Below are 25,089 nucleotides of genomic sequence, written 5' to 3'. Positions count from 1 at the left end.
AAACTGCAGCTCAATCAATCTCTCTCTCACCTAAAACCTTTATTATTAGATACATAGAAGCACAATTGTATTTCGTGTAACCTCTTAACCACAGCCTTAACCGAGCACATGTTCTGCAGTTTGACTTTACCCAAAGGAGCAAAACAGCGTCAAAAAAAGCACAAAAACTTTGACGGAAACACTGAAGACAACACAGCAACAACGCAAGGAAAAAATCGTATGATCGTTTTGTTGGTCTTAGCTTTCAAAATAGCTCGATTTGGGTTAAAACCGAACTGGAGAAGACCCAAGACCCTGTTAAGGCGAGGGTTAAGAGGTTCACTGAAATGTAGCTGATTCATGACCAGGGCTGGGTACCGTCAAACTGGCTCCCTGTTCAATATCGTATTCAGGACAAGCTCCTCCTCCTCACCTACAAGTCCCTCCATAACCTGGCCCCGCCCGACCGCACCGAGCTCCCGCAACAACACCAACCCACCCGCCGAGTGTCCAAAAAAGCGCCTTGGGTTCTTTCTGTTGTGCCGTGTTTGGATTTTCCCCTGAACGATACGGATAAAGTACCGTTAAGGCACCGGTTACCGAAAAGCAGGTATCGTTAAAGTAGTGGTATCGAGAGAAAAAAAAGAAAAAAAAAACAGTACCGAGCCCTAGGGATTAGTATGAAAAACTAAGGATCGTTAAAGTACTGGTTTTGACAAAAAAGGCAACGGTGCCCGGCCTTATTCATGAACTTAGACAAAACAAATACTTTTCTCCAGTTAATTTAAAGCAGGAGTGCCCGAAACGATTCTGTTGACCGCCAGAGAGTGACCTACTTTTGCGTTTGTGGTTAATACTACCTCTCTTCCATCCATTCTCAATGGTAAATATGGATGCAGTACACTTTTGAACCACCAGCGTCAAATTGGGGGCGCTGTTTCACTCCTTTCACAAAGTTAAGGAAACACTGTTGTGGTGTCTTGGTATTTATCAATTACAGAGCGTTGTAGCATCAACTTTCAGTTTTCCAACTTTTATTGCAAAGGTTGTTGACGTCGACAACAGTATATGTTAAAAACTGACTTATAAAAGAATTGATGCTGAACTGACACTTTCAAAATGATCTAATGTGGCATTTTCTTTGAGTTAACGAATGAGGTAAAGTTACTGTAGGTGCTGTACAGGTTTTTTGGGGTTTTTTTTACATTTTGCACTAAATTGCTACAATTGTTGATTTTGTTCTATTAAAATTAGGCTTTTTTGCCATAGTTACCATTTGTTTTAATATAGCATGTCCTAATGTGTAGAATGAGCTCAGACCTGTTCACCACAACTGCCTCTAAAATCCTGCACTGTCACTCAAAAAGGTGTTACTTCGGGTCCGAAGTTCCGCCATGCACGAGCTTAACATAGAAGCTGCAGTTACACGTAAGACCTGAGGTGGCAGTAGTGAGCATACAATGGCAAACTTGCATCTAGCCCCTTTAATGCACAGAAATCTTTTATCTCGTCCAAACTTTAAAACTAGGAGCTGCTTCTGCCACAGGCAAAGCTGTGAACCTGACGACTATAAAGTGCTCATGACTATTATTTAGATTGACAGTTTCGATTAACCCGGCCTCTGTTTTTTCCCAAATCATCCAGCCCTAGATCGTGTTTTGAGTCGTTCTCTGCAATTCCACTAAAGGGACTTTTACAGATTACTATTTCATAATGTCATAATCTCCGATGGAGGGCGGCTCGTTGTTTGTAAGCGACTTCCATAGTAATCACGCCATTCAAATCATCTTTTTTTCATGAATCGTGTCGGCAGAGATGGGCTCGTGGATCTGCATTTCTTAACAGTGGGAACCCTAATGAACCCTGGACAGACTTCTCACAGTCCAGAGACTCTCCTGGGACTCAGTAACCACACATTAGCTTCACTGCGAGTCGATGATGAAGAAGAATCGCGTCATCTTCATAAAAGGGTCACGATGTACAGTTAATATACTGTATGTGTCGAGCCAGGAGAGTCTGCACTTTTCAAACGGCCTGAACTGACTTTTTCTACCTTCACAGACATTAGCAGCTTTGATGAATATGAGCAAAGATTTGGCAGATGAAAAAACAGTTTTACTTTAGTTTAAGTCAGTGTTTAGGGCCGGTTTTAGTCCATGAATCTTTCCTGGAGACCCCTATAAGTTACGGCTGCGCCTTCGCTCCGCTCGCTCTGCTCTGAAGGGCGGACAAAGTACAGATCAGGATTGTTTTCCGCTTCAGCAGAGTCCGACCGGGTCAAACTCCGCAGTTCAGATCGCACCCAACGAAAAAAGAGAGCAACCATCTGGATTATGGAAGTAAAAAACCTCCACACTGGCTTCATTTCAACGGAATACTTCATCCTTTTACGCAATATAACCTTGATATTGCCACTGTGTACGGTGTTTATTATCACTTTAGGCCCTGAAACAGTCATGTGGCACTGACTGAAGGATTACTGCACTTTTCTCTGCCCAGTATAGTAAAGTATAACTCACGCACAAGAGGAAAAAATAAACTTGTGAAAGGGAAAGCGATGTGCACCTCTTCAAATCATTTCTTTTCAGCTTGTCTAATCCTAAATATATTTCAAAATTCAAAATCAATTCACTTTTATTGTCATTAATTAACAATCACATTGATGTTTTATGGTTTGATTTCATCTGAATCTTGTGTGACTTTCAAATCGCATTTTATTTTATGCTCACTACTGCCACCTCAGGTCTTACGCGCAACTGCAGCTTCTATATTAAGCTCGCAGGATTTTAGAGGCAGTTGTGGCGAACATGTCTGAGCTCATTCTACACATTAAGACATGGCTGGAACATGTAGGGGGAGGAAAATACTTCATTTTTACATTTTTAAACTCTGTATAGTCCCTACACTGCAAAAAGTGAATATCAAGCATTGGCTTAAATGACTGGAATTGAGGAAATGTTTCTTGTTTTGAGCGGTTTTCACTCATTTAGACACTTTTCCTGATCGGACCGAGTTTACTTTGCTTGTTTGTGGACATTTTAGACCAGTTCTAATGTAAATCTCGCTTGAAATAAGAAAGTAAAATTGCCAATGAGATGAGACCAATTTTCTTACCCCATTGGCAAAGAAAATGACCTGAAATAAGGACGAAATGTATTGAAACGAGTCAGAAACATCTCAGAACAAGTGAAATAATCCAGGACAAATGCCCAACAACTTCTTAACCAGTCAAAACAACTAAAAATTGGATTATTGTGCTCAAATTGAGATGTTTATACTGATCTAGTGAACTGGCGGCCCGAGGGCAAACAATTAAATCTGACCCACGGCTCATTTTCCGTAAAAAAAAAAAGAAAGAAAATGCATTGTCCAGTATCGCTTTGCGTAGCTATATTTATCCGGCTCCGCTACCATCACCTCAGAGCAGCTGAAACGGAAACATGGCTCCGTAAACTGGTGAAAAACGGCTATCGTAAGAAAACCGGAGGCTTTATCGTTGGACGGACTGACAGATTTCGCAGGACTCTTCGTGGTCTGCGGCCGGTGGACAGCGTAATTCACTGCCTTCATCGTTACAAAGGGCCTGACCAACGACTTTAAGGTAATGGTCCGTAGAGCTTTATGGATGTGTCTGTAAAGCGGGCGATGAAGCTTGAGTGGAGCGTGAGTTTGGGGAAGCATGAGTGTTCAACCAGGCAACAGTTTGGACTCTAACGTAGCCAAATAACATCTGAATAATTCATTTGACAGGTAAATGTTTGCTTCCTTTCTCCTTTGTCACAATTTGATCTGTGAAGATGTGAAGATACAAGCGCAGAGATGTTTCTTTAGAGATGGTAGGAGTTAAGACGCTGAAGCTGAATAAATGAGGACGCAAACAGGAGCACGCCATTTCATAAAGTGCGAGGACTGGACAGGAAAACAGCGGCTCAGGTGCTTGGTTAGCCCCTCGCACACCTTCCATACGCTTCAGTTTCAGAACCGGTTCTTTCTTTTTCCGCTGAAAAAAACGCTGGCTCTTGGTTCCAAAATCTGGTGCCGGTTGGGAACCAATTAAAAGCTGGACCAAGAAACGAGCACCGGTGATGTCAGCAGCTGGGGGCGTGGCTCTCTCCTCCGACAAACAATCAATATTAGTTAGTTTCTGCTTAGAACTTCCTGGAGAAGCCAAAACAGTCTCTGTGGAGGAAACTGTTGTTAGAAAGAAGAGTTAGAAAGAAGAAATCATAATGTTAACGGCTGCTGTGACTGAAACATAAGCTTATTTTTCTGTATTTTATAACCAGAAGTGGCTGTAGTAAGATGTCACTATCCATTTTTGATGTTGACTTCCCAAAGCGTTGCTATGACAATAGGCAGAGCTCTCATTTTGGTGGAAAACCAAGTCAGTATGGAACCAACCCGGCACCAGAACCAGCCCAGAACCAGCCCAGAACCAGCCCAGAACCAGCACCTTGGTGGAAAAGCCCTAATTCTGAAGCGTACGTACCCCCGGTGAAGTTGGTCTCCAGGTAGTCGATGATGTGGCTGTACTCGCTGATGATGGTGTCTCCGTGGAGAAACACCGGCACCTCCTCCCCCAGGTTCAGCCTCATGAACCAGGGCTCTTTGTGCTCCTGCAGCGGGAGGCTCACGTCCCGCTCCTCACAGACCAGGCCCTTCTCGCAGATCACCAGGCGCACCTGCAGAACAGACACAATACACACTGTCGGACAAAAAACAAAAGTCGCCGCCACCGAGTCCAGATCTTAACCCCACTGAGAATCTTTGGAATATGCTGGAGAAGGGTTTTGCGCAGTGGTCACACTCTCCCATCGTCGATACAAGATCTCGGTCAAAAACTGGAACTTTTGACATTGCAGAAGCTTAGGGAAACAACGCCACAGCCAAACTAGCCTGGCCTTAGCCATCCGTAAACTCCGTACATCGGTTGACTTTCTACCTACCATTCATGGTAAAACCTGGCTACAGCAAAACAAGTGGCCCAACAGCATTTTAAAGCATGTGAACTTTTTTTTGGTCAGGCATTATACAAAGAGAGATCTGTGTGAGACACTACAGGTGTTTAGGGAACAGTTTAAAGATAACGATGTGAAAGTTTTGCTGTAGATTGTTAAAGCAGTAACTTGTTTATCTTAATAAATCCTTTCCGTAGTCCCTCAGGGAGTAATACAAGTGTTAATGGGACGACTGGGGGGTCTTTCATCTCCCCCTGGAGTCTCTGCAACTTTTCCTGCACCGGGTAGGAGTCACCAATACACACTAATGGAACGAAGAAGAAGCTAACAGGCTAACGGGCAAAGCTAACTGCGGGCTAGCGCCACTTAAACAGCATTTACAGCCAAGTTTGAGTGAAAAAAAGATTGTCTTTTCTGTCAAAGTAGTATTTACTCTGATGGACAATTAATGAGTGAAAAAAACGCAACATGCTACGACACCTGCAGTGGCACTTATGGCCTCTAGGGGCATGAGTTACTTAGTAATGCTTTAACAAAAAGAGGAATCTGAACCAAAACAAAACAAAAAAACTTTTAAAACTTGACTTGGTATATGTTCTTCGCACTTGGTGAAAACCTCAAACACATTTCGATCACCTAGCTTACATTTGTTGGTGCTATGAAGCAATTTAGACCTAAAACGGTTTATTCAAAGATTCCCCATTGACAAGGCATGTTTATTTATACCGCGCATTTCGTACACAAGGCAACCCAACGTGCCTTAACCTCCATGTTGACGACGACATGGATATTAGCAGCAAGTTAAGGTGAGAAAGAAACCAGTGAAGATAGATGGGCGTCTGTGTGAAGGATACGCCAAGGTCCCCGTAGAGCTATTACCCTAAATAAGATTGATGAGCGCGGATCACACGGGGGAAAGAGGAGCCGGATCCTGGCTGAATGGTATTTGTCTGTCCCATAAAGTACAATGGATGATTTAGAGACGCCGTCGGGACAATGAGACGGGACCCAAATGAGTGGGACACCGATGTCAGGCGGAAAAGTGTTTCACATAATGGTAATTTCTGATGCTAAATCAACAGGACATGATGAGAGGAAGTCAATGCTTTGAGTGTTAAGGGCCGACTTCACCGGTCTGGAGACTAACTGGAGACTTGGCCATGTGTCCATTCTGGAGGAGCACAGAAGGGCCACTGGCTCGAGGGCCACCGGTCCCGCCTTAACCGAGCTTTACCCAAATCTAAAAGCTAAAAAAGAAAAGCGTCAAAATAGTGAGAAAAAAAGAGGATGAAAACAAAACAAAAATGTGCCGGAAAAAGCATTTAAAAAAAAGTGACGAAAAATGTGATGAAAAGTCTACGAAAACACGACGACAAAGCAACGAAAAGGCCACAAAAACGTGACAGAACCAGAACAAGAAAATGATAGAAAAAATGTGACAAAAATGTGACAAAAATTCAACAAAAATGTGACAAAAATTCAACAAAAATTCAATAAAAATGTGACAAAAATTCAACAAAAATTCAACAAAAATGTGACAAAAATTCAACAAAAATGTGACAAAAATTCAATAAAAATTCAACAAAAATGTGACAAAAATTCAACAAAATGTGACAAAAATTCAACAAAAATGTGACAAAAATTCAATAAAAATTCAACAAAAATGTGACAAAAATTCAACAAAAATGTGACAAAAATTCAACAAAAATTCTACAAAAATGTGACAAAAATTCAACAAAATGTGACAAAAATTCAATAAAAATTCAACAAAAATGTGACAAAAATTCAACAAAAATGTGACAAAAATTCTACAAAAATGTGACAAAAATTCAACAAAAATGTGACAAAAATTCAACAAAAATGTGACAAAAATTCAACAAAAAGTGACAAAAATTCAACAAAAAATTGATAAAAATTCAAAAAAAAATGTGACAAAAATTCAACAAAAAATTGATAAAAATTCAACAAAAATGTGACAAAAATCCAACAAAAATGTGACAAAAATTCAACAAAAAGCCACAAAAAGTAATGAAGAAACAACAAAACTATGACAAAAAGTTGCAATCACTTTGTAGATCTTAGCTTTCAAATGACGCGCTACATTGTTGCTCTCCAGCCGAGAAGCTTTTAGATTTGGGTAAAGCCGAACTGGAGAAAATGCGCTCCGTTAAGGCGGGTGGTGAGTGCACATTTACGCTAATTTGGGCCAGGCCGGTCAGAGTCCAGGGCTGTTTTTCAGTCCCAGTCCGCCCCTGATGAAGACTGGTCTCCACATGGTCAACACTGCCACAGCCGCTTGAGGTAGAGCTCTCGGAGACAAAAGAAAACAGCTCCCAGCCCTGGTGTCTTTGAGTTCAGGCAAAAGCAGATTCTGGAGCTGGAATGACTGAGATCCTGGCTGCATGGGTTGGCTCAGCGTAAATGTTTGTGTTTCTCTAAAATAAGCCTCTTCTCACTCCTTCACACACGCAGCCGCTCGTTTGTTTTGCGAAGAGAAATGCTCGTGCGACTCCCTAACACCTCCCCCTCCTCCTATACTCTGCAGAAGTGAATATTTAAATCTACAGAGCAGTCAAAGAGGTCAGAAAGGCCAGTGTCAAAACTTGGAAATCAAGTTTCTGTCAGTCACTGCATAATTCATCACGAGCTCTATCTCTAAGTCTCCCTCCCCTCGCCACTTTGGTGTGCAGCTATTGTCCATTTATTTTCTTGTTTTTGCATAATGTTCCGCCTTTAAGACAGCTGCAGTACATCCAGAACCCCGCAGCACGAGTCCTGCCAAGAACCAGGAAATAGTACCACATAACTCCAGACTTCGGCTGCGTCTGAAACCGTCAAATTAGAGCCTCTAAGCACTAACACTAGCAACTAGCCCTTAACCTTTCATGGGGTCACCTGTTAGATCTCTATGCAGTTAGTGAGAGCTTCAGAGCTATTTTCCCAATTCGACCGTCCGAAAAAAATACATTGCAAGTTTTCTGTTATTTTATCTTTTCATTTAAGAACAAGGTGTTTTATGCCTAAAAATGCCCCAAAGTTCCCATCTTTTCGGCGACGAAATCTGAATAATGGATTGAGCTACATTCAAATTTATGGTTTCATTTTATTGATAAATGAGTTACCAAGACTTTTTCAGAGGGGATTTTGGATTTCTTGTTTAGTTTTAAAATAAGCTGTTTTTTAGTGGAAAAATGTGTAAAAATGTAATTTTCGCCTCATTTTTTTGACATTCAAAACTCAATAAATGGGGCTTTAGGGATTAGATAATAAAAAATCCCTCTGAAAAAATCTTCCAAATATTGTTCAGTCCAAGGCTGGAAAATGTGAAGTCTTTAGGTCCGACTGACGTGGACATAGTGTCGCCACAATGACAGAAAAATGTGTTTTGAGAAAAAGGCCCTTGAAAATGTGTTCTCCCATATAAGTCTATGGGGGAACATTGAATCAGCGCAATATTTAAACATGTTATTGTGAAGATTAGGCATATTTTCTGTTTCCAGGTGAAAGCTTGTATGTTCAGAGACCAATTTGGTCCAAACGAAGGACGAAGAGGAAACAGAAGAGCCTGGCGCTGCCTGCGTGAAAGAAGCCAAAGTGGTCAGGCTCGTGGACAGAGGGACACCAAGCTCATACATCTTAAACCCTTTCATCAAACACCGGGAAATGTCAACCAACATGTTCAGTGAAGGTTCTTGGATGAACATACAGCATTTCCTCAGACGTTTCACAGCTTTTGCAGCAGCCGCACATTTCACGCGCAGCTTCTTCTTCCGCCACGTGGGAACGAACGAGATCTCATGTCTGCTCCGAAAGAGAGAACATGCGAAATATAATAAAGATATAGACCGATGGAGCCCGCGCCTCAAGGTAAGAGCGCATTTAAGAGGCGGGGAAATCGATGCAGACCTGGCAACCCACGAGATTTACGCCTTGGCTGCAGCGCCGTGAGCTCACTGCGAAACGGAGTATTGGATTTGGACTCTGGTTTTAAAATTTGTTTATTTTAGGACATACAGTGTCTTTGGAGTCTTTATCTTTGCACATGAAGTTCCACCTCATGAAGTATTTGAGCGTTTATGTATCATCGGGCTGAAATCTGGAATTATCTGGGTGTAAAAGGGCATGAAATAGAGCTAAGCTGGACTAAATAATGCCGGAAAACATCAAACTGAAATACATTACTGAGGCAAAAATGTAATTGCCTCCAATAAAAATGAATGGTGTTTTAAATTGAAGAGCCTCTGTACCGTAGAGCCTCTTAATGTTGATTGAATCTAATTTCTAATATAGTCTATTAACTTAAATGCAGAGCTGTAATTATGTGCTCGTGCTCTGATGTTAACAGCCTCTCCGTCCAAAAGTCGTTACAGATAAACTATAGTGATGACAGTTGTAACCTTCTTGTTCTTAGGTAGTTTGAATCACACGCTACACAAGAAATCACCATCTCTGCCAGTGGCGGCTGGTGGAAAGATCATGATATTTTATATTCTTTGTCACAGACCTGCGTTTTTACTCACAGCCTTTTGTGCGCAGAAAAGACTTTGTTAAAATCAAAATCAATGAATCAAGGTGGCGTTCTCCGGAATCACCCATACATGTTTGAAAACAGTTGAGGGGGAAAACTAAATCTAAACTTTCTAAAGTGCAATGCTTTTCAATGGGGAACTAGCAGCTATATGGAGGGACTATGGCGGAGCAATGGTGGCCCCTAGTGTTGTTGTCACAAAGCAGAGCAGCCAGCGACCAGTGGAACCAACGCACCGTTTGCATCAGAGCAAGGCGGTGGCGTCTTGGACACAAATCTAACCCACCTGACTGGGTCCGCCTGGCTCATCTTAAACACACCTTAGTCCACCCACCCTCTTCTTGTCATGCATCTGCACTTTCACTGTCAAGTCACTTCCGGTAGAGCGCGAGGTCCACTCATTAAGCGGAGAATGAGGGATAATGTTTGCTGCTAAAATCTGACGCAGAGTAGATCGATTTGTATAAAATATCTAACAACACTGTGTCTGTTTCTGTGGGCCGCCTGAAACCGGCTTTGTGTCCGTGTAGAAACTGATTTTATCTTGACTTCTGCAGTCCTGCGTAAACTAATAATGGCGGTGCCCACAGGAACATCTGGAATAAAAAGCAGGAAGTAGTTTTCTGATTTAGGCAGGCTTCTCCTAAAACACTTACATCATAAACACACTGCTTTCAGGTGGTCTGTCCCGCTAACAATGGGGCTAACGTGTCTTTCTTTCCCCCAAACTGCACTGTAAATTCCGATTGAGGTGGTAACATGAAATAAAGTGTTATAATTACTAGGAGACGTGAAATTTTCAGCATTCACCCTCTATTCCACGTAAGAAGTACATTTTCAAGAGAAAGTTGTGATTAATTGCTTTTCTGTTTTACAGCAACATGTTTCCGCTCCAATAACAGGGTTTTGCCAGTAATTACTAACTTTACACGATGCCAGTAATGATTATTTGTCGTCCCGTTGTGCTCACGCTCATTCTAAAGTATCCCTTATAAGATTCTGTCCCATTTACTAGGATTTGCCAGTTTTGAATATCGGCTGAACATTGGCTTTACTTGCTTTTTAGTAACTCTCACTAACCTCCCCAGTGTCCTCTACTGCCCCCCTGTAACGGGAACTTGTCTGTCTAGTAATCGTAACTGACAAAACTAAGCTGTAACCTATGCTGCCCGTGATTGGTTCAGGTCATATGTCACATGTGCAGAATGAGCCAATCAGGTTGCTCTGAACTGTTTTGAATTCAAAAGTAGAATAATTTTAACCATTTTGCATTAAAAAGACCTTATATTTGAGCAGCATCAGCTTCGTGGTTGTATAAGCTACGCAGCGGCGGAGTGATCTGCTAGAAAATAGTCCCTCAAAATGCGATCATTCATGTGATGCAAAGTCATTTATATTCCAAAAAAAATTCTATCAACACAGACAAGGGCGGACTGGGACTGAAAAACAGCCCTGGACTCTGACCAGCCTGGCCCAAATTAGCGTAATTGTGCACTTCCACAAATACATATTTTAACCTCTTACCCCCCGCCTTAACATTAACGAGTGCATTTTCCCCAGTTCGACTTTTTATTATTATTTTTTTGACTGGTATCATCAGCAAAAACAACGGGAAAGGCGGTCGTAGAAACAGAAGCAAAATCATTAATATAAATAATAAATAATAATGGTCCCAAAACTGAACCTTGTGGCACACCATACTCCACGGAATTCCTTTTAGATTCATATTTTTTATATACTGGGCTTTACCCAAATCTAAAAGCTTCTCGACCGGAGATCAACAATGCAACGCCTCATTTGAAAGCTAAGACCTACAAAAGTGATGGAAACCTTTCGTCACGTCGCCACATTTTTGTCATATTTTTGATGTTTTTTTCATTATTTTTTCTATATTTTTTGTCCGTGTTTTTCTCACGTTTGTTGTCACTTTTCTGATACTTTTCCGGCACATTTTTGTTTTGTTTTCATCCTCTTTTTCTCGCTATTTTGATGCTTTTCTTTTTAGCTTTTAGATTTGGGTAAAGCTCAGTTGAGGCGGGACCGGTGGCCCTAGAGCCAGTGGCCCCTCTGTGCTCTTCCAGAATGGACATATGGCCGGTCCGCCCCTGAACACAGACATTTATATGGTTGGTCTGGTGTTATAAGTGATTTGCCTCAGGTGCTCTGTGGAGCGGGTCAGACTGTTTTTAATGCAGGCTAGCTGATACCATAGAAATGCGCTAGCCTTGCATTAGCCTAGCGCCACGAAACTCTTCAAACATAAGAAGTGCATGAATTACAAAAACAATATCTCCAGAAATCAGCAACACTCTGGATAACTAGGAACTATGTCAAAAATCCTGAAATATCCCTTTAAAGCGGCCCCGGATCATGTCTAGATATGAACGTCTCCAAAACCACGACACAAAGTTCCCTGCATCCTCTATTATCGGGAGGGGATGTTGTTGACTTTATCTAAACTGATGACGAGGGGGGAGGCTGGTGTTTACTTTCTGCTGAGTGACAAGGGTTTTCTGGCACCGACTCAACATCTCACTTAAAGAGTTCCTTCAACACGGTGTGAGGAGTCTGCACTTTCAGGCTTTTCTCTTTCACACATGAGGCCATTTGTTGGGCACATGTTGGACAAGACGTTATGAAGCAAAAGCATATTTTCATTAATCGTTAAGACTGCACTTCCTCCGAGCCCCCTCCTGTCCTCTGTCGGCCAATCACAGCCTGCCATCGCCGACTCTCAGCCAATCAGCTCACGCCATTCACAGAAATGTTCACAGGCCCAAAGGAGATATTCACTGTCGGGCTGGGACACAATATTGCTTTAAATATCACAATATGACACTGTTGTAAAATTGTATCAGAAACTATGTATCACAATACTTTTGATACTCAACTCAAATATAGAAAAATACATATATACTATAAAAGTCCTTTTGACTAAAGATTTTTTTTTTACATCCAGCAGCAGTAGTAGTAGAAGCAGTGGTAGTAGGAGTAGGAGTAGTAGTAGGAGGAGGAGTAGGAGGAGAAGTGGTAGTAGCAGTAGGAGTAGGAGTAGGAGGAGTAGCAGTAGTAGTAGTAGGAGTAGCAGTAGGAGTAGTAGTAGGAGTAGCAGTAGTAGCAGTTGGAGTAGCAGTAGCAGTAGTAGTAGTAGTAGTAGTAGTAGGAGTAGGAGGAGAAGCAGTAGCAGTAGGAGTAGTAGTAGTAGTAGGAGTAGTAGAAGCAGTGGTAGTAGTAGAAGCAGTAGTTGGGAGTAGTAGGAGTAGGAGGAGTAGTGGTAGTAGTAGAAGCAGTAGTAGGAGTAGCAGTAGCAGTAGTAGTAGTAGGAGTAGCAGTAGTACTAGTAGTAGGAGTAGCAGTAGCAGTAGTAGTAGTAGGAGTAGCAGTAGCAGTAGTAGTAGTAGGAGTAGCAGTAGTACTAGTAGTAGGAGTAGCAATAGTAGCAGTAGTAGGAGTAGCAGTAGCAGTAGTAGTAGTAGTAGTAGGAGTAGCAGTAGCAGTTGTATTAGTAGTAGGAGTAGTAGAGTAGCAGTAGCAGTAGTAGTAGGAGTAGTAGTAGGAGTAGCAGTAGTAGTAGTAGGAGTAGCAGTAGCAGTAGTAGTAGTAGAGTAGCAGTAGCAGTAGTAGTAGGAGTAGTGGTAGTAGTAGAAGCAGTAGTAGGAATAGTAGGAGTAGCAGTAGTAGTAGTAGGAGTAGCAGTAGCAGTAGTAGTAGTAGTAGGAGTAGTAGAGTAGCAGTAGCAGTAGTAGTAGGAGTAGTGGTAGTAGTAGTAGGAGTAGCAGTAGCAGTAGTAGTAGTAGGAGTAGTAGTAGGAGTAGCAATAGTAGCAGTAGTAGGAGTAGGAGTAGCAGTAGCAGTAGTAGTAGTAGGAGAAGCAGTAGCAGTAGTAGTAGTAGGAGTAGCAGTAGTAGTTGTACTAGTAGTAGGAGTAGCAGTAGCAGTTGTATTAGTAGTAGGAGTAGTAGAGTAGCAGTAGCAGTAGTAGTAGGAGTAGTAGTAGGAGTAGCAGTAGTAGTAGTAGGAGTAGCAGTAGCAGTAGTAGTAGTAGAGTAGCAGTAGCAGTAGTAGTAGGAGTAGTGGTAGTAGTAGAAGCAGTAGTAGGAATAGTAGGAGTAGCAGTAGTAGTAGTAGGAGTAGCAGTAGCAGTAGTAGTAGTAGTAGTGGTAGTAGTAGTAGGAGTAGCAGTAGCAGTAGTAGTAGTAGGAGTAGCAGTAGCAGTAGTAGTAGTAGGAGTAGCAGTAGTAGTAGTAGAGTAGCAGTAGCAGTAGTAGTAGGAGTAGTGGTAGTAGTAGTAGGAGTAGCAGTAGCAGTAGTAGTAGTAGGAGTAGCAGTAGCAGTAGTAGTAGTAGGAGTAGCAGTAGTAGTAGTAGAGTAGCAGTAGCAGTAGTAGTAGGAGTAGTGGTAGTAGTAGAAGCAGTAGTAGGAATAGTAGGAGTAGCAGTAGCAGTAGCAGTAGTAGTGGAAGAAGCAGTATTAGTAGTAGACGCAGTAGTAGTAGAAGCAGTAGCAGCAGTAGTAGTAGAACTAGAAGCAGTAGTAATAGTAGTAGCAGTAGTAGTAGTAGCAGTTTATTTCATCTTCACAAAGACACGATTAACTACAAAAACAATGAAACAATGACTGAAAGAGTTTTGGCTGAAGTGAAACACTATCTGAAGCCTTTAACAGCTTGAAGCATGAAGCATCATGTTAGCATTCTCCACTGTTGAACCACTTTGCTTCTCCCCGTGTCTTTGTATCTTTATTTAGTAGAAACTATATTCATAATTCAGCATTTGTTAAAGTAGTTTTTGAATCATTAGAGAAAGTTTAGATTTTTCTCCAAATTGTTTTCCCCCTTAACTGTTTTCAAACATGACCATATATGGGCGAGTCCAGAGTCTGTATCTGTCTGGGACTTGGACCTCCGGGCTCCGCTGGGTCAGTGAACGGACAGTCAAACATGGAAACCTTACTTTACTCTGAGCTGCTCTTGATTTGCAGAAGAATCTAACAGGAGCTGACAGAAAACACGGAGCTGCTGCCGAGGCCCAGGTGTGATCATTAAGACTGAGGCATATGTTTGAAGAGCGAGGGGGAAGCGCTGACACACTGCTTTTCTGAATAAAACATGGACCCAACAGCTTCAGAACTTGGTGTCTAAAGATATATTTTCAATGGTTCCTTTCGATACTTACAGCAGTAGCAGTAGCGCCTTTAGTTTTTTTTCCCGACACCGTACTGGCATTAACAGAGCCCGGTCCTGGAAATGTGGATTAGATTGTTGCGATATAAAGATTCAGCTCAGTGAACATTATAAACACATGTAAAAGCTTTGACATTTGAGAGGAGACAGAAATATGAGCTGCTTTTGGAGGAGGAGGAGCCAAACATGGACGTCTTCTGAAACATCAGCCCATTTGTTTGTGTTTTAAATGACAAAACTGAAGGAAGAAAAGGCACTGAACAAGGAACGGTTGCAGTTTTGAAGACAGCCTTGATGATTTTATGTAGATTTGTTTTTTTTTTAAAAGCGTTTTTCACAACTCAAAGTGAATTACAAATGCAACTGTTTCAAAACAAAATTCTGATGATGGTTGGTCATTATTTGTTTGTTTTTTCAAAGAAGAAAAAATGGGGTAAATAGGTTGCGTTCTCGTGACATCACAACATTCTAAAGAGTCCATAGATACAGACGCGTCTCGTCATAGAAGGGGGCGTGGCTTCGCCGAGGGGGAAAATAGAATCTTTAGAGAAACACAATTTTCCCTCTTTTTAGCCATTTTCTGGTGGAATATGAACTTATTTATCACATATAAATAAAGTCAAGTGTAAATCGGGTCCATATGGATATTTTCTCACAGCAGATTGTGCAGTAGAAGTGAAAAAACGGCAGTTGTAGCTAACCGTTAGCCTTAGCCCGATGCTAACATGAAGCATCAAGTTATCTCCATATATGGGCGATTCCAGAGATGCCGTCTGTATCCATCTCTGGACTCGCCCATATATGGTCATTTTTTAAAACAGTTAAGGGGGAAAACAATTTTGAAAAAATGTAAACTTTCTCTAATTATTCAAAAACTACTGTAACATATGCTAAAAGATCAATATTGTTTTCTACTAAATAAAGATACAAAGACATGGGGAGGAGCAAAGTGGTTCAACAGCCCATAAATACATGAATAACGGTGAATGCTAACTTGATGCTTCATGCTAGCATCGGGGTAATGCTAACGGTTAGCTACAACTGCCGTTTTTTCACTACTACTGAACAATCTGCTGTGAGAAAATATCCATATGGGCCCGATTTACAGTTGACTTTCGTTATGTGTGATAAATAAGTTGATATTCCGCCAGAAAATGGCTAAAAACAGTGAAAAATTGTGTTTCTCTAAAGATTCTATTTTCCCCCTCGGCGAAGCCACGCCCCCTTCTCTCGTCATAGAAGGGGGCGTGGCTTCGTCGAGGGGGAAAACAGAATCTTTTGGGAAACACAATTTAGTTATTCATCACATACAAATAAAGTCAAGTCTAAATCGGGTCCATATGGATGTTTTTCCACAAAAAAACGGCAGTCATAGCTAGCTATTGTTAGCATTAGCATGTTATCTCCGTTATTTATGTATTCATGGGCTCCATTTTGTTCTTCCCCATGTCTTTGTATCTTTATTGGGTAGAAAACTATATCAATAATTCAGCATTTGTTAAAGTAGTTTTTGAATAATTAGAGAAAGTTTAGATTTTTGTCCAAATTGTTTTCCCCCTTATATGTAGCGATTCTAGAGATGCCGTCACGGAAACAACCATCAATATTTATGAAACTCAACGGAGAGTTACTGAACCTACTTATTTCTCAGACTCATTAGCCAAAAATGCAGCACCTACTGCTAAAAAAGGGGTTAGCGTAGCTGCTGCGCTGTTAGCATTTACCGCACACTTAAACAGCCCTCGATGAGAATAGTTTGGACAACCCTGGGCTAGTGTTAATAGATTTTGTGTAAATCTCTTTCCCCCGTGATAACCCAAGCGCTTTTTCTTCAGTTCCTCTTTACCCAAATCTAAAAGCTTCTCAGTGCCTTTAGACCAGTGTAGCATCTCCATTGAAAGCTAAGACCTACATAACGGATTGTAGCTGCGTTTTTATCACAATTTTGAAGCATTTTTGTCATGTTTTCTTTTCTCTTTCATTGCTTTTTTTAGTCACTCTTTTGTGGCTTTTTCTTCACTCTTTTGTCATGTGTTTGTTGCTTTTTTTATTGTGTTATTGTCGCTTTTCCAGCAGGTTTTTGTCACATTTTCATCCTCGTTTTTGTCGCAGTTTCGACGCTTTGTTCAAGAAGCTTTAGGATTTGGGTGAAGCCGAACAGAAGAAAATGTCCTCGGTTCTGGTGTTTTTTCAGGTTCTTTTTCCCCCCTTTTGTCTTACATAGCTTGTTTTTTAGTAGTGTTAAACTGTACTTATGTTTATTATGGGATATTTTACGATAAAGCACTGTCCGAACAAAGCTTTTCTATCAAACTTCACATTTTCTTATTGTGATTACCAACATTTAAAGCAGTACTAAGTAACTCCTGCCCCTAGAGGCCATAAGCGCCACTGCAGGTGTCGTAGCATGTACGTTTTTTTACTCATTAATTGTCCGTAAGAGTAAACACTACACTGACAGACATTTTTTTCACTCAAACTTGGCTGTAAATACTGTTTAAGTGGCGCTGCTTCTTCTTCGTGATTCCATTAGTGTGTATTGGTGGCTCCGACCCGGTGGCAGCCAAGTTGCAAACATGGTTTTCTGGCCAGAGACACCAGGGGGAGATGAAAGACCCTCCAATCATCCCATTAACACTTGTATCACAGGGACTACGGGAAGGATTTATTACGGTAAACAAGTTACTTAGTACTGCTTTAATGCAATGTTGTGAAATTGACGATGTGATCAATGAATTGTGGACCAACTGAACTTTCAACAACATATAAAAAACAGAAATGAATTTATTGAAACATGATATATAGCAAATAAAAGTTAGATTTTCTCTCCGGTGCCGTTGTCAATTTTAGTTTATTTTGGCCATTCCATTATTTTTAGCTAAATTTCACTCCAGCATGCCACATTTTTTTCCATTTTACCAGGAAAGTCCCACTAAGATTAAGAATCTCTTTTTCTGGGGAAGTCGTGGCCCTAGAGGGGAACCTATTGCTACATGTTACGTTTTTTTACTCATTAATTGTCCGTGAGAGTAAACACTGCGCTGACAGACATTTTTTTCACTCAAACTTGACTGTAAATACTGTTTAAGTGGCGCTAGCTCGCTGTTAGCTTCTTCTTCGTGATTCCATTAGTGTGTATTGGTGGCTCCGACCCGGTGTCAGCCAAGTTGCAAACATGGTTTTCTGGCCAGAGACACCAGGGGGAGATGAAAGACCCTCCAATCATCCCATTAACACTTGTATCACCCCCACAGGGACTACGGGAAGGATTTATTATTGTAAACAAGTTACTTAGCGCTGCTTTAAGAGGCTAAATCTGGTGGTTAACCCGCTCTGGGGGTAAACAGAGCCACAAGACCACTTTTTTAAAGCAGTGCTAAGTAACTCTTGCCCCCTAGAGGCCATAAGCGCCACTGCAGGTGTCGTAGCATGTTACGTTTTTTTACTCAATAATTGTCCGTGAGAGTAAACACTGACAGACATTTTTTTTCACTCAAACTTGACTGTAAATACTGTTTAAGTGGCGCTAGCTCGCTGTTAGCTTCTTCTTCGTGATTCCATTAGTGTGTATTGGTGACTCCGACCCGGTGTCAGCCAAGTTGCAAACATGGTTTTCTGGCCAGAGACACCAGGGGGAGATGGAGGACCCTCCAATCATCCCACTAACACTTGTATTACCCCCACAGGGACTACGGGAAGGATTTATTAAGGTAAACAAGTTACTTAGCGCTGCTTTAAGAGGCTAAATCTGGTGGTTAACCCGCTCTGGGGGTAAACAGAGTCACAAGACGATTCTTGAAGATGCAAACAAATAGAAAACACACCCAAATGTATGTGAATAGTCATATGTTTTGTGTATATATATTGTTTTTTGGGGGTTTTTTTTACACAATAACCACCAAAGCAAAAAGTGCCTCAACTCAACCCCACTCTCCCCTACACACCAGAATGTGAATCTTCCCAAATCAGCTGCAGAGACAGACGACGCACGCGTGGCCTGTGGTTTGTTTAGCACACACAGACACAGGGACACCTCGGTTTTCTTTTCTTTTTTTTCTTCTCCAATCAATTATTCACGCGGCCGTGCATCATGGAGGGTTGTAGGAGCCTTGACTGGGGAGATATGACGAGGGGGGCAATGCAGTGGCGGCGATACACACACACCATGACAAGCCGAGCCAACCAGCTATTGACCACCTCTCAGACTCGCACCACGCTGCAGTGCACGGGCAGGACGAGCCTCGGTGCGATCTCACAGGCGTGTGTTTGTGATATCGGCGTTATAATAGAACCCAAACCTGAGCTCATTCGCAACATTCGCTCAAGAGAAGACTCGGAATGTGAAGCTGGTGAACCGACACAAGGGGCGCATGCAAAATAAACCCCTCGTGCAAGGCTGGGTGTTTCTTGCACGTCGCGGGTAATCGCAACCGTTCGAATCGCAAATTCCGATGCGATTGTGCAGCCCCCTTTTAGCGCAGGAAGGCGGTTTTTTTTCGGTATTCCCGTGCGCAATCGTCATCGCACGCCGTGGCCACAACACAAACACTGGCTGCTGCTTCCATTTCCCAAAACAGCCCGCACATCATCCAGCGTCGGTGTTGTGTTGTTACGCATGTGTGTGTATGTGTGTGCGCGCGCGTGTACCTTCTGCGAGGCGAAAGATTGCGTCCAGTGGTAGAGCACGAGCCTGTCTTTGTTGTAGGGCTTGGGTTCGCTGGTGGGCGTCTCCTCGCCGTCCTCCCCGTCCGTGGTCCTGCCGCTGCCGTCCTCGTCCATGGCCGAGATGGGCCACCAGCTGCAGTTCGTGGGGGTAACATGGTTGGAGGACGCCATGACAGAGCGTTTTGCGCGTGTTGGAGGAGAGGAGGAGGAGGAGGAGGAGGAGGAGGAGAGGCGAGCGCGCAGAGGAGGGAGGGAGAGAGTAAAAGCAGGGATGATGGAGAGGCAGAGAGAGAGAGAGAGAAAAGGGAGGAGGGGTTCAATTCAGCGCCACGAGAGCAGCATCGCCAGTTCACGCGCGGACAGCTCCGGTGCTGAAACGAGACACACGCGCCTCCGTGTCGTAGGGGAGACCGGGGCTGTTTGTCACACGGGCTGGTTGTCACGTTGCTTTGTTGTAGCCACACTAGGGGGCGCTGTGGCTTGATTTTGTTCTTGAATATCAAGTTTAACGTCCAGATTCTCCTGCTTCTCCAACTGTCTTATTTTTGTGTGTTGAAAACTTACTGTATTGCAAAAAGCTATAGGCATATATGTGTATAGACTATATGTTTGTTAAGGCGAGACACTGCAGGTGAATAGGGAAAAGAAAAGAAAAAGTAGAGATATCAATTTGAAGCTTTTGCTGAACATTACAGAGAAAAAAATGTATTGCATTTTTTCTGTCATTTTATGTTTTCACAAAAAATAAGGCATTTTGAGCGTTAAAATGGCCAAAATTGCCTATATTTTGGGCAACGAAATCAAAATAATGAATTGAATTAAATTTTATGGTTTTATTTTATTGACATATTAGTGACTAAGATTTTTTCAGAGGGGATTTTGGATATTTTGTTTAGTTTTTCAATAAACTAATCATCAGTGAAAAAATCTGTAAAAACTCAAATTTCGCCTGTTTTTTGTTTTGTTTCAAAGCTGAATAAATCAGGCCAGGAATTAGATATTCAAAAATCCTTCTGAAAAAATCTTCAAAATATAGTTAGGTCTCAGACTGTAAAGTGTGGAGTCTGTGGGAGCTTCTATAAGGGCTCAGGCTCTGCCCGAGTGCGGCTTCTCTCATTCAGAGAAAACCAGCCCTGAAGTTTTGTAGCGAGTGCTCATGCTTGGCCCGTTCTTCGGCTTTTCCACTCCAGCGTCTCGTAGGAGGAAAAACACCATATTTGGGTGAAAGCGTCATCACGGGGCCCCTTAGCAGGACACGTGGATGTAAAATCTGTCAATATTTATGAATGAAAACCCGCGTGAAAGACGGCCTTTCTACGCGGCGCAGCAGCTACTTCCTGTTACCTCCACCTCGCAGACAAAACATCATAAAATAAACATCATGCGGGTGAGTTTTGTCATTTTTATATCTGACATGAAAACTAAGATGTAAAGGGAGGAAAATAAATACAAATCTCCACTTCGACCACTGCGTGAAAAATCAATACTTTCACCTAAAGTGTCTCGCCTTAAGTGGTGACGTCACAGCTCTACTTCCTGGTCCGCAGATGTGCAAGAAACTACAAAAAAAACTCTTTAATACCACAATCAATATTCATGAAACTCAACAGAGAGTTACTGAACAGACTTATTGATCAGGCCCATTAGCCAAAAATGCTGAACCTACTGCTATAAAAGTAATGTTTACCAAAATCGCTACATCTGGGTTTAGCCGAGATAAATGCTAACGGCGCAGCAGCTACGCTAACCCCGGAAGTAAATATGACTTTTTTTTAGCAGTAGGTGCGGCATTTTTGGCTCATGAGTCTGAGAAATAAGTAGGTTCAGTAACTCCTCGCCGAGTTTCAGAAATATTGATTGTGGTTTGTAAGAGTTCTTTCTCGCATTATTTGCCGATCTGCTCGAACCCGGAAGCGGAAGTCGCGACGTCACACTTAACACTGAAGTATAATGATCACATGGTGTAAGCAGAATACATAATCATTTAAGTGGTCAGTGGTTTTCAACTAATATCGACGGCCGATTTGGACTCAAATGTTGTCTTTTTCTCAGAAGTGTTGTTGAATAAGCATTAAATAAGCCGTAGAGCAGGGGTGCCCAAACTTTTTTGTCTCCGAGGGCCAAAATGAAAAAGTGTCTGTGAGTCGCGGGCCAAACATGGCGATGTCAAGCACGAACCACATATAACTGCAAATAATAATAGTATTTTTTCGATAGCCTACATTTGCATTTGATTCTATCTATGCAAATAACATGCTATATTAAAACAAATGGTAACTATGGCAAAAACCTAGCTTTAGTAGAACAAAATCAACAATTGTAGCGTTAACTCAAAGAAAATGCCACATTAGATTATTTTGAAAGTGTCAGTTCAGCATCAATTCTTTTAAAAGTCAATTTTAACATATATTTTGGATGTCGACAACCTTTGCAATAAAAGTTGGAAAACTGTGAAAGTCGATGCGACAACGCTCTGTGATTGATACCAAGACACCACAACAGTGTTTCCTGAACTTTGCGAAAGGAGAGAAACAGCGCCCCCAATTTGACGCTGGTGGTCAAAAGGTGTACTGCATCCATATTTACCATTGAGAATGAATGGAAGCGAGTTAATATTAACCACACGCAGCGCTAAAGTAGGTCACTCTCTGGCGGGCCAACAGAATTGTTCCGTGGACCCCACTTTGGGCACCCCTGCCGTAGAGAGAAGCTGTAGTTATGAGTAAAAACAACTCAATAACAGTCATCTTAACAGACTCAAGCAGTGACTCTTTACTTTTTCTGTACATAAAGATAAAAGTTTTCTGGAAAAGGATCGTGACCCACTGAAAACAGTTCCGCGACCCACCAGTTGAGAACCACTGCAATAGATCAGCTTTGAATGAACAGAAAGAGAAGTCATGTGCGAGCTGTAGGTCAAACCTTTTATCAGATGGTCAGGTGGGGCTGGTCGTCACACAGAGTCTAAATCAGTTTGTTTAGTCGAGACAGTGCATGTTCATGAACTCACATGGGATACATATAAACCCACAGGCTCATTAGTACTGCAACAGGGTTAATTCACATATTTTAACATTTATTCCCATGTATTTTTAGGTTGCCGCTCATCATGCTCCATTTAAGAACATTGAACATTTTAACTTTCTTCAATTTACCCTCAGAAACTGCCACTTCAATAAAACTTTAACTAATGCCCATCAAAACAAACGATCAGCCCTGAGGTTTAAGCACTTTACTCTAAGTTGCTCCTGATTTGAGAGGATGTAACAGAAGCTGACAGACACCGGGTTGCTGTCGAGGCCCAGAGGTGACCATTGTGAGTTCAAGCATATGTTGGAAGAGGAAAAACTCTCCTCCAGAGACGCTCCAGAATAAAACAAGCCCATTGTTTTCACCAAAAAGTCCAATACGAGGCTTTATTTTGTGTTTAAAACCTCGAGGATTCTAGGATTAATTCTGTTGCAGCTTTTCTTCACCATCCAGGAGCTTTGACTTTTGAGTGAGACGAAAGATTCAGGAGTAAAAGCACGTCTGCCATGAGGAAGCTTCTTATATGAGGAGTAAAACATTGACCCCAAGCCCAGTCCCTGTGGCACATTTCTCCGAGAACTGACGTTTTCACAAGTGCGAAATACAAAATAACACATCATAGTAAGTCAGTAAGCGCTTTATTTTTCATTGTGCAATTGTAGAACGAAATAGTGTTCAGGTGTTAGTCCTGAGCCAAAGCGACTGAGCCTGCCTTCAGTCTCCTCTGATCCTCTGAAGCGGTGCAGCGCCTCCTGGGTTTGTCCCTGTTTCAGAGCGTGGTGTCCTGCACTGGTCAGCAGCTCCTCCTCCTTCCCCTTCCTCCTGCGCAGCTCCCTCCACTGTTTTATTCTCCAGTAAACGTACATTAACCAGAACAAAGGTAGGACAGAAGGCATGTGTGGCTTAGCTGTGAGTCTTACCCGGATACCTCCTTGTTTGCCCCATCATCGGCTCCAAATGCTTAGTAAATGATTCAAATTGACATATTTCTTGAACATGGGTTCACAACATTTTCAATATTTTCTCAGAGTTATTTATCCGAGCTCATAAACGGGGCCTCAGGTTCGATCCCCACCTGGACGGGGCCTTTCCGTGGAGTTTCCCCGTGTCTGCGAAGGTTACCACAAAAACCATCATGAATGCAGTGTACGTGAGTGAGTGGGTGGTGGTCGGAGGGGCCGATGGCACATATCGGCAGCCTTGCTTCCATCAGTCTACCCCAGGGCAGCTGTGGCTACATTAGTGGCTTACATCCACCAGGTATGACGTGAATTATTAATGACGACAATGTAGCCATTATTATTACCAATAAAAACAAAATTACAGCATGAACATAAAAGCACAATTTCACCATCTATGTGCACTTTAAAGGCGCACTATGCAACTTTCTATGTAAAAAAGTAGATATTAGTGCGTATTTGACCTTTCAGTAACCTAATGGCAGCTTGGGTGGGTAGCGTAGCACCATCCAAGACGCTCCATGATCAATTGTTTTAGGATTTCTGGTAGGTTTTCACTGCTAATTGAACCGTCTCCATGGCTTCGCATACATTTCATTCCAAAAAACAGAAATCTTATAAAAAAAACCTTGAAATTAAGTTGATCCTTAAGCATCATAGGAGCCTCAGATATGAAAAGTAAAGGCGTTGAGCTAACCACCCATACAGCCACTATTTCAAATATGCGCTGATGTCAACTATTTTTCTCATAGAAAAAGTTGCATAGTGCACCTTTAAAGCAATGAATTCAACAATGTAGATCATTATTAATCATTTATGAGCTTGTTTTATTTACTTTCTTCAGCATTAGTTTTTAGAGGATGCAGTGAAAGCGGTTCACTTTGCTCCACAAACCACCAACAGTTTCTGTGCTGGAATATAAACTCAAATTGTACTTGTCTGTAATGACCAGCAGAGGGAGACAGTGAGTCAAGAAGTTCAAAAACTTATATCCGGGCCGGACTGGGCGAGATAAACTTCACTTTCCAATAGGTTTTACACCAGCTGATACTTCCTAACAGGTTAAAGAAACATGACGCATACAAAGGTACATCTGCTGACACTTGCAAATGTATCTGACCATATCCCCCCATGAAGTAACTGATTGATATTACGCACATTTTGGTTGCCTCCCGTGTGTGCTCCAGGCGCGAGGCCAATTGGACAGCACGTCCAGACCCCGGGTCGATTTGAATGGCATGCGCTCTGAGCGACACAAGACTCTGGCGCGGCTCCTCGGCAGCGGCAGCGGCAGCGGCGCGAGGATTGGGCCGTATTTTTGGAAGCGTGTGCGCGAGCGCGTGTGTCTGCGGACTGGTCGCCTTGTTAGGTCCGTCTGAAATATTCCCAACCGCGTCAGGAGATAGCTGTGTGTGTGGCAGCAGCAGGGACGAGGTGGAGAAGGGGCCGCTTGGAGAGCCTCCCGTCGAGCCATGTAAGATCTCTGGCTTTGTCAAGGGGGAAAAAAAGAAAAAAAGGAACAAAAAAAGTCGTAAACCGAGCTTTGAAGTTGATTAAAATTTGGAACGTGACGTCGACAGCATCAAGGAACTACCGATCAAGATTACGCGCGAAGGATTTACGCATTTGGAGACTTGGCTGCAACTTTTAATAGAAGATACCATCTCAATTCCGTGCGTAAAGGAGCTTTCCATTTGGTTTAGATGCCAGGGCGAGACGCAGACGCACGCACGGGAGCCTTAACTGACGTTTTGTGAGTTTTTGGATATTTGGGGGGGGGTTGGAACC

The 25,089-nt window shown here is 42.2% G+C and overlaps 1 protein-coding gene across 1 annotated transcript in view; it reads right to left on the bottom strand.

Moving 5' to 3' along the window:
• gdap1l1 (ganglioside induced differentiation associated protein 1-like 1) overlaps positions 1-19,569 on the bottom strand; it is a 33,045-nt gene extending 13,476 nt beyond the window's left edge. Inside the window, exons 1-2 of the mRNA XM_079580871.1 lie at positions 19,295-19,569; positions 4,469-4,661 (exon numbers count right to left, since the gene is read on the bottom strand). Coding sequence (XP_079436997.1) covers positions 4,469-4,661; positions 19,295-19,483 — 382 coding nt within the window. The 5' untranslated portion in view covers positions 19,484-19,569. The remainder of the gene's footprint in view (positions 1-4,468; positions 4,662-19,294) is intronic.
• Positions 19,570-25,089: the final 5,520 nt, after the last annotated feature.

This window comes from Gobius niger (genome assembly GCF_951799975.1).
Source record: "Gobius niger genome assembly, chromosome: 22".
Lineage (NCBI taxonomy): Eukaryota > Metazoa > Chordata > Actinopteri > Gobiiformes > Gobiidae > Gobius > Gobius niger.
This window is presented reverse-complemented; position numbering and strand designations above follow the sequence as displayed.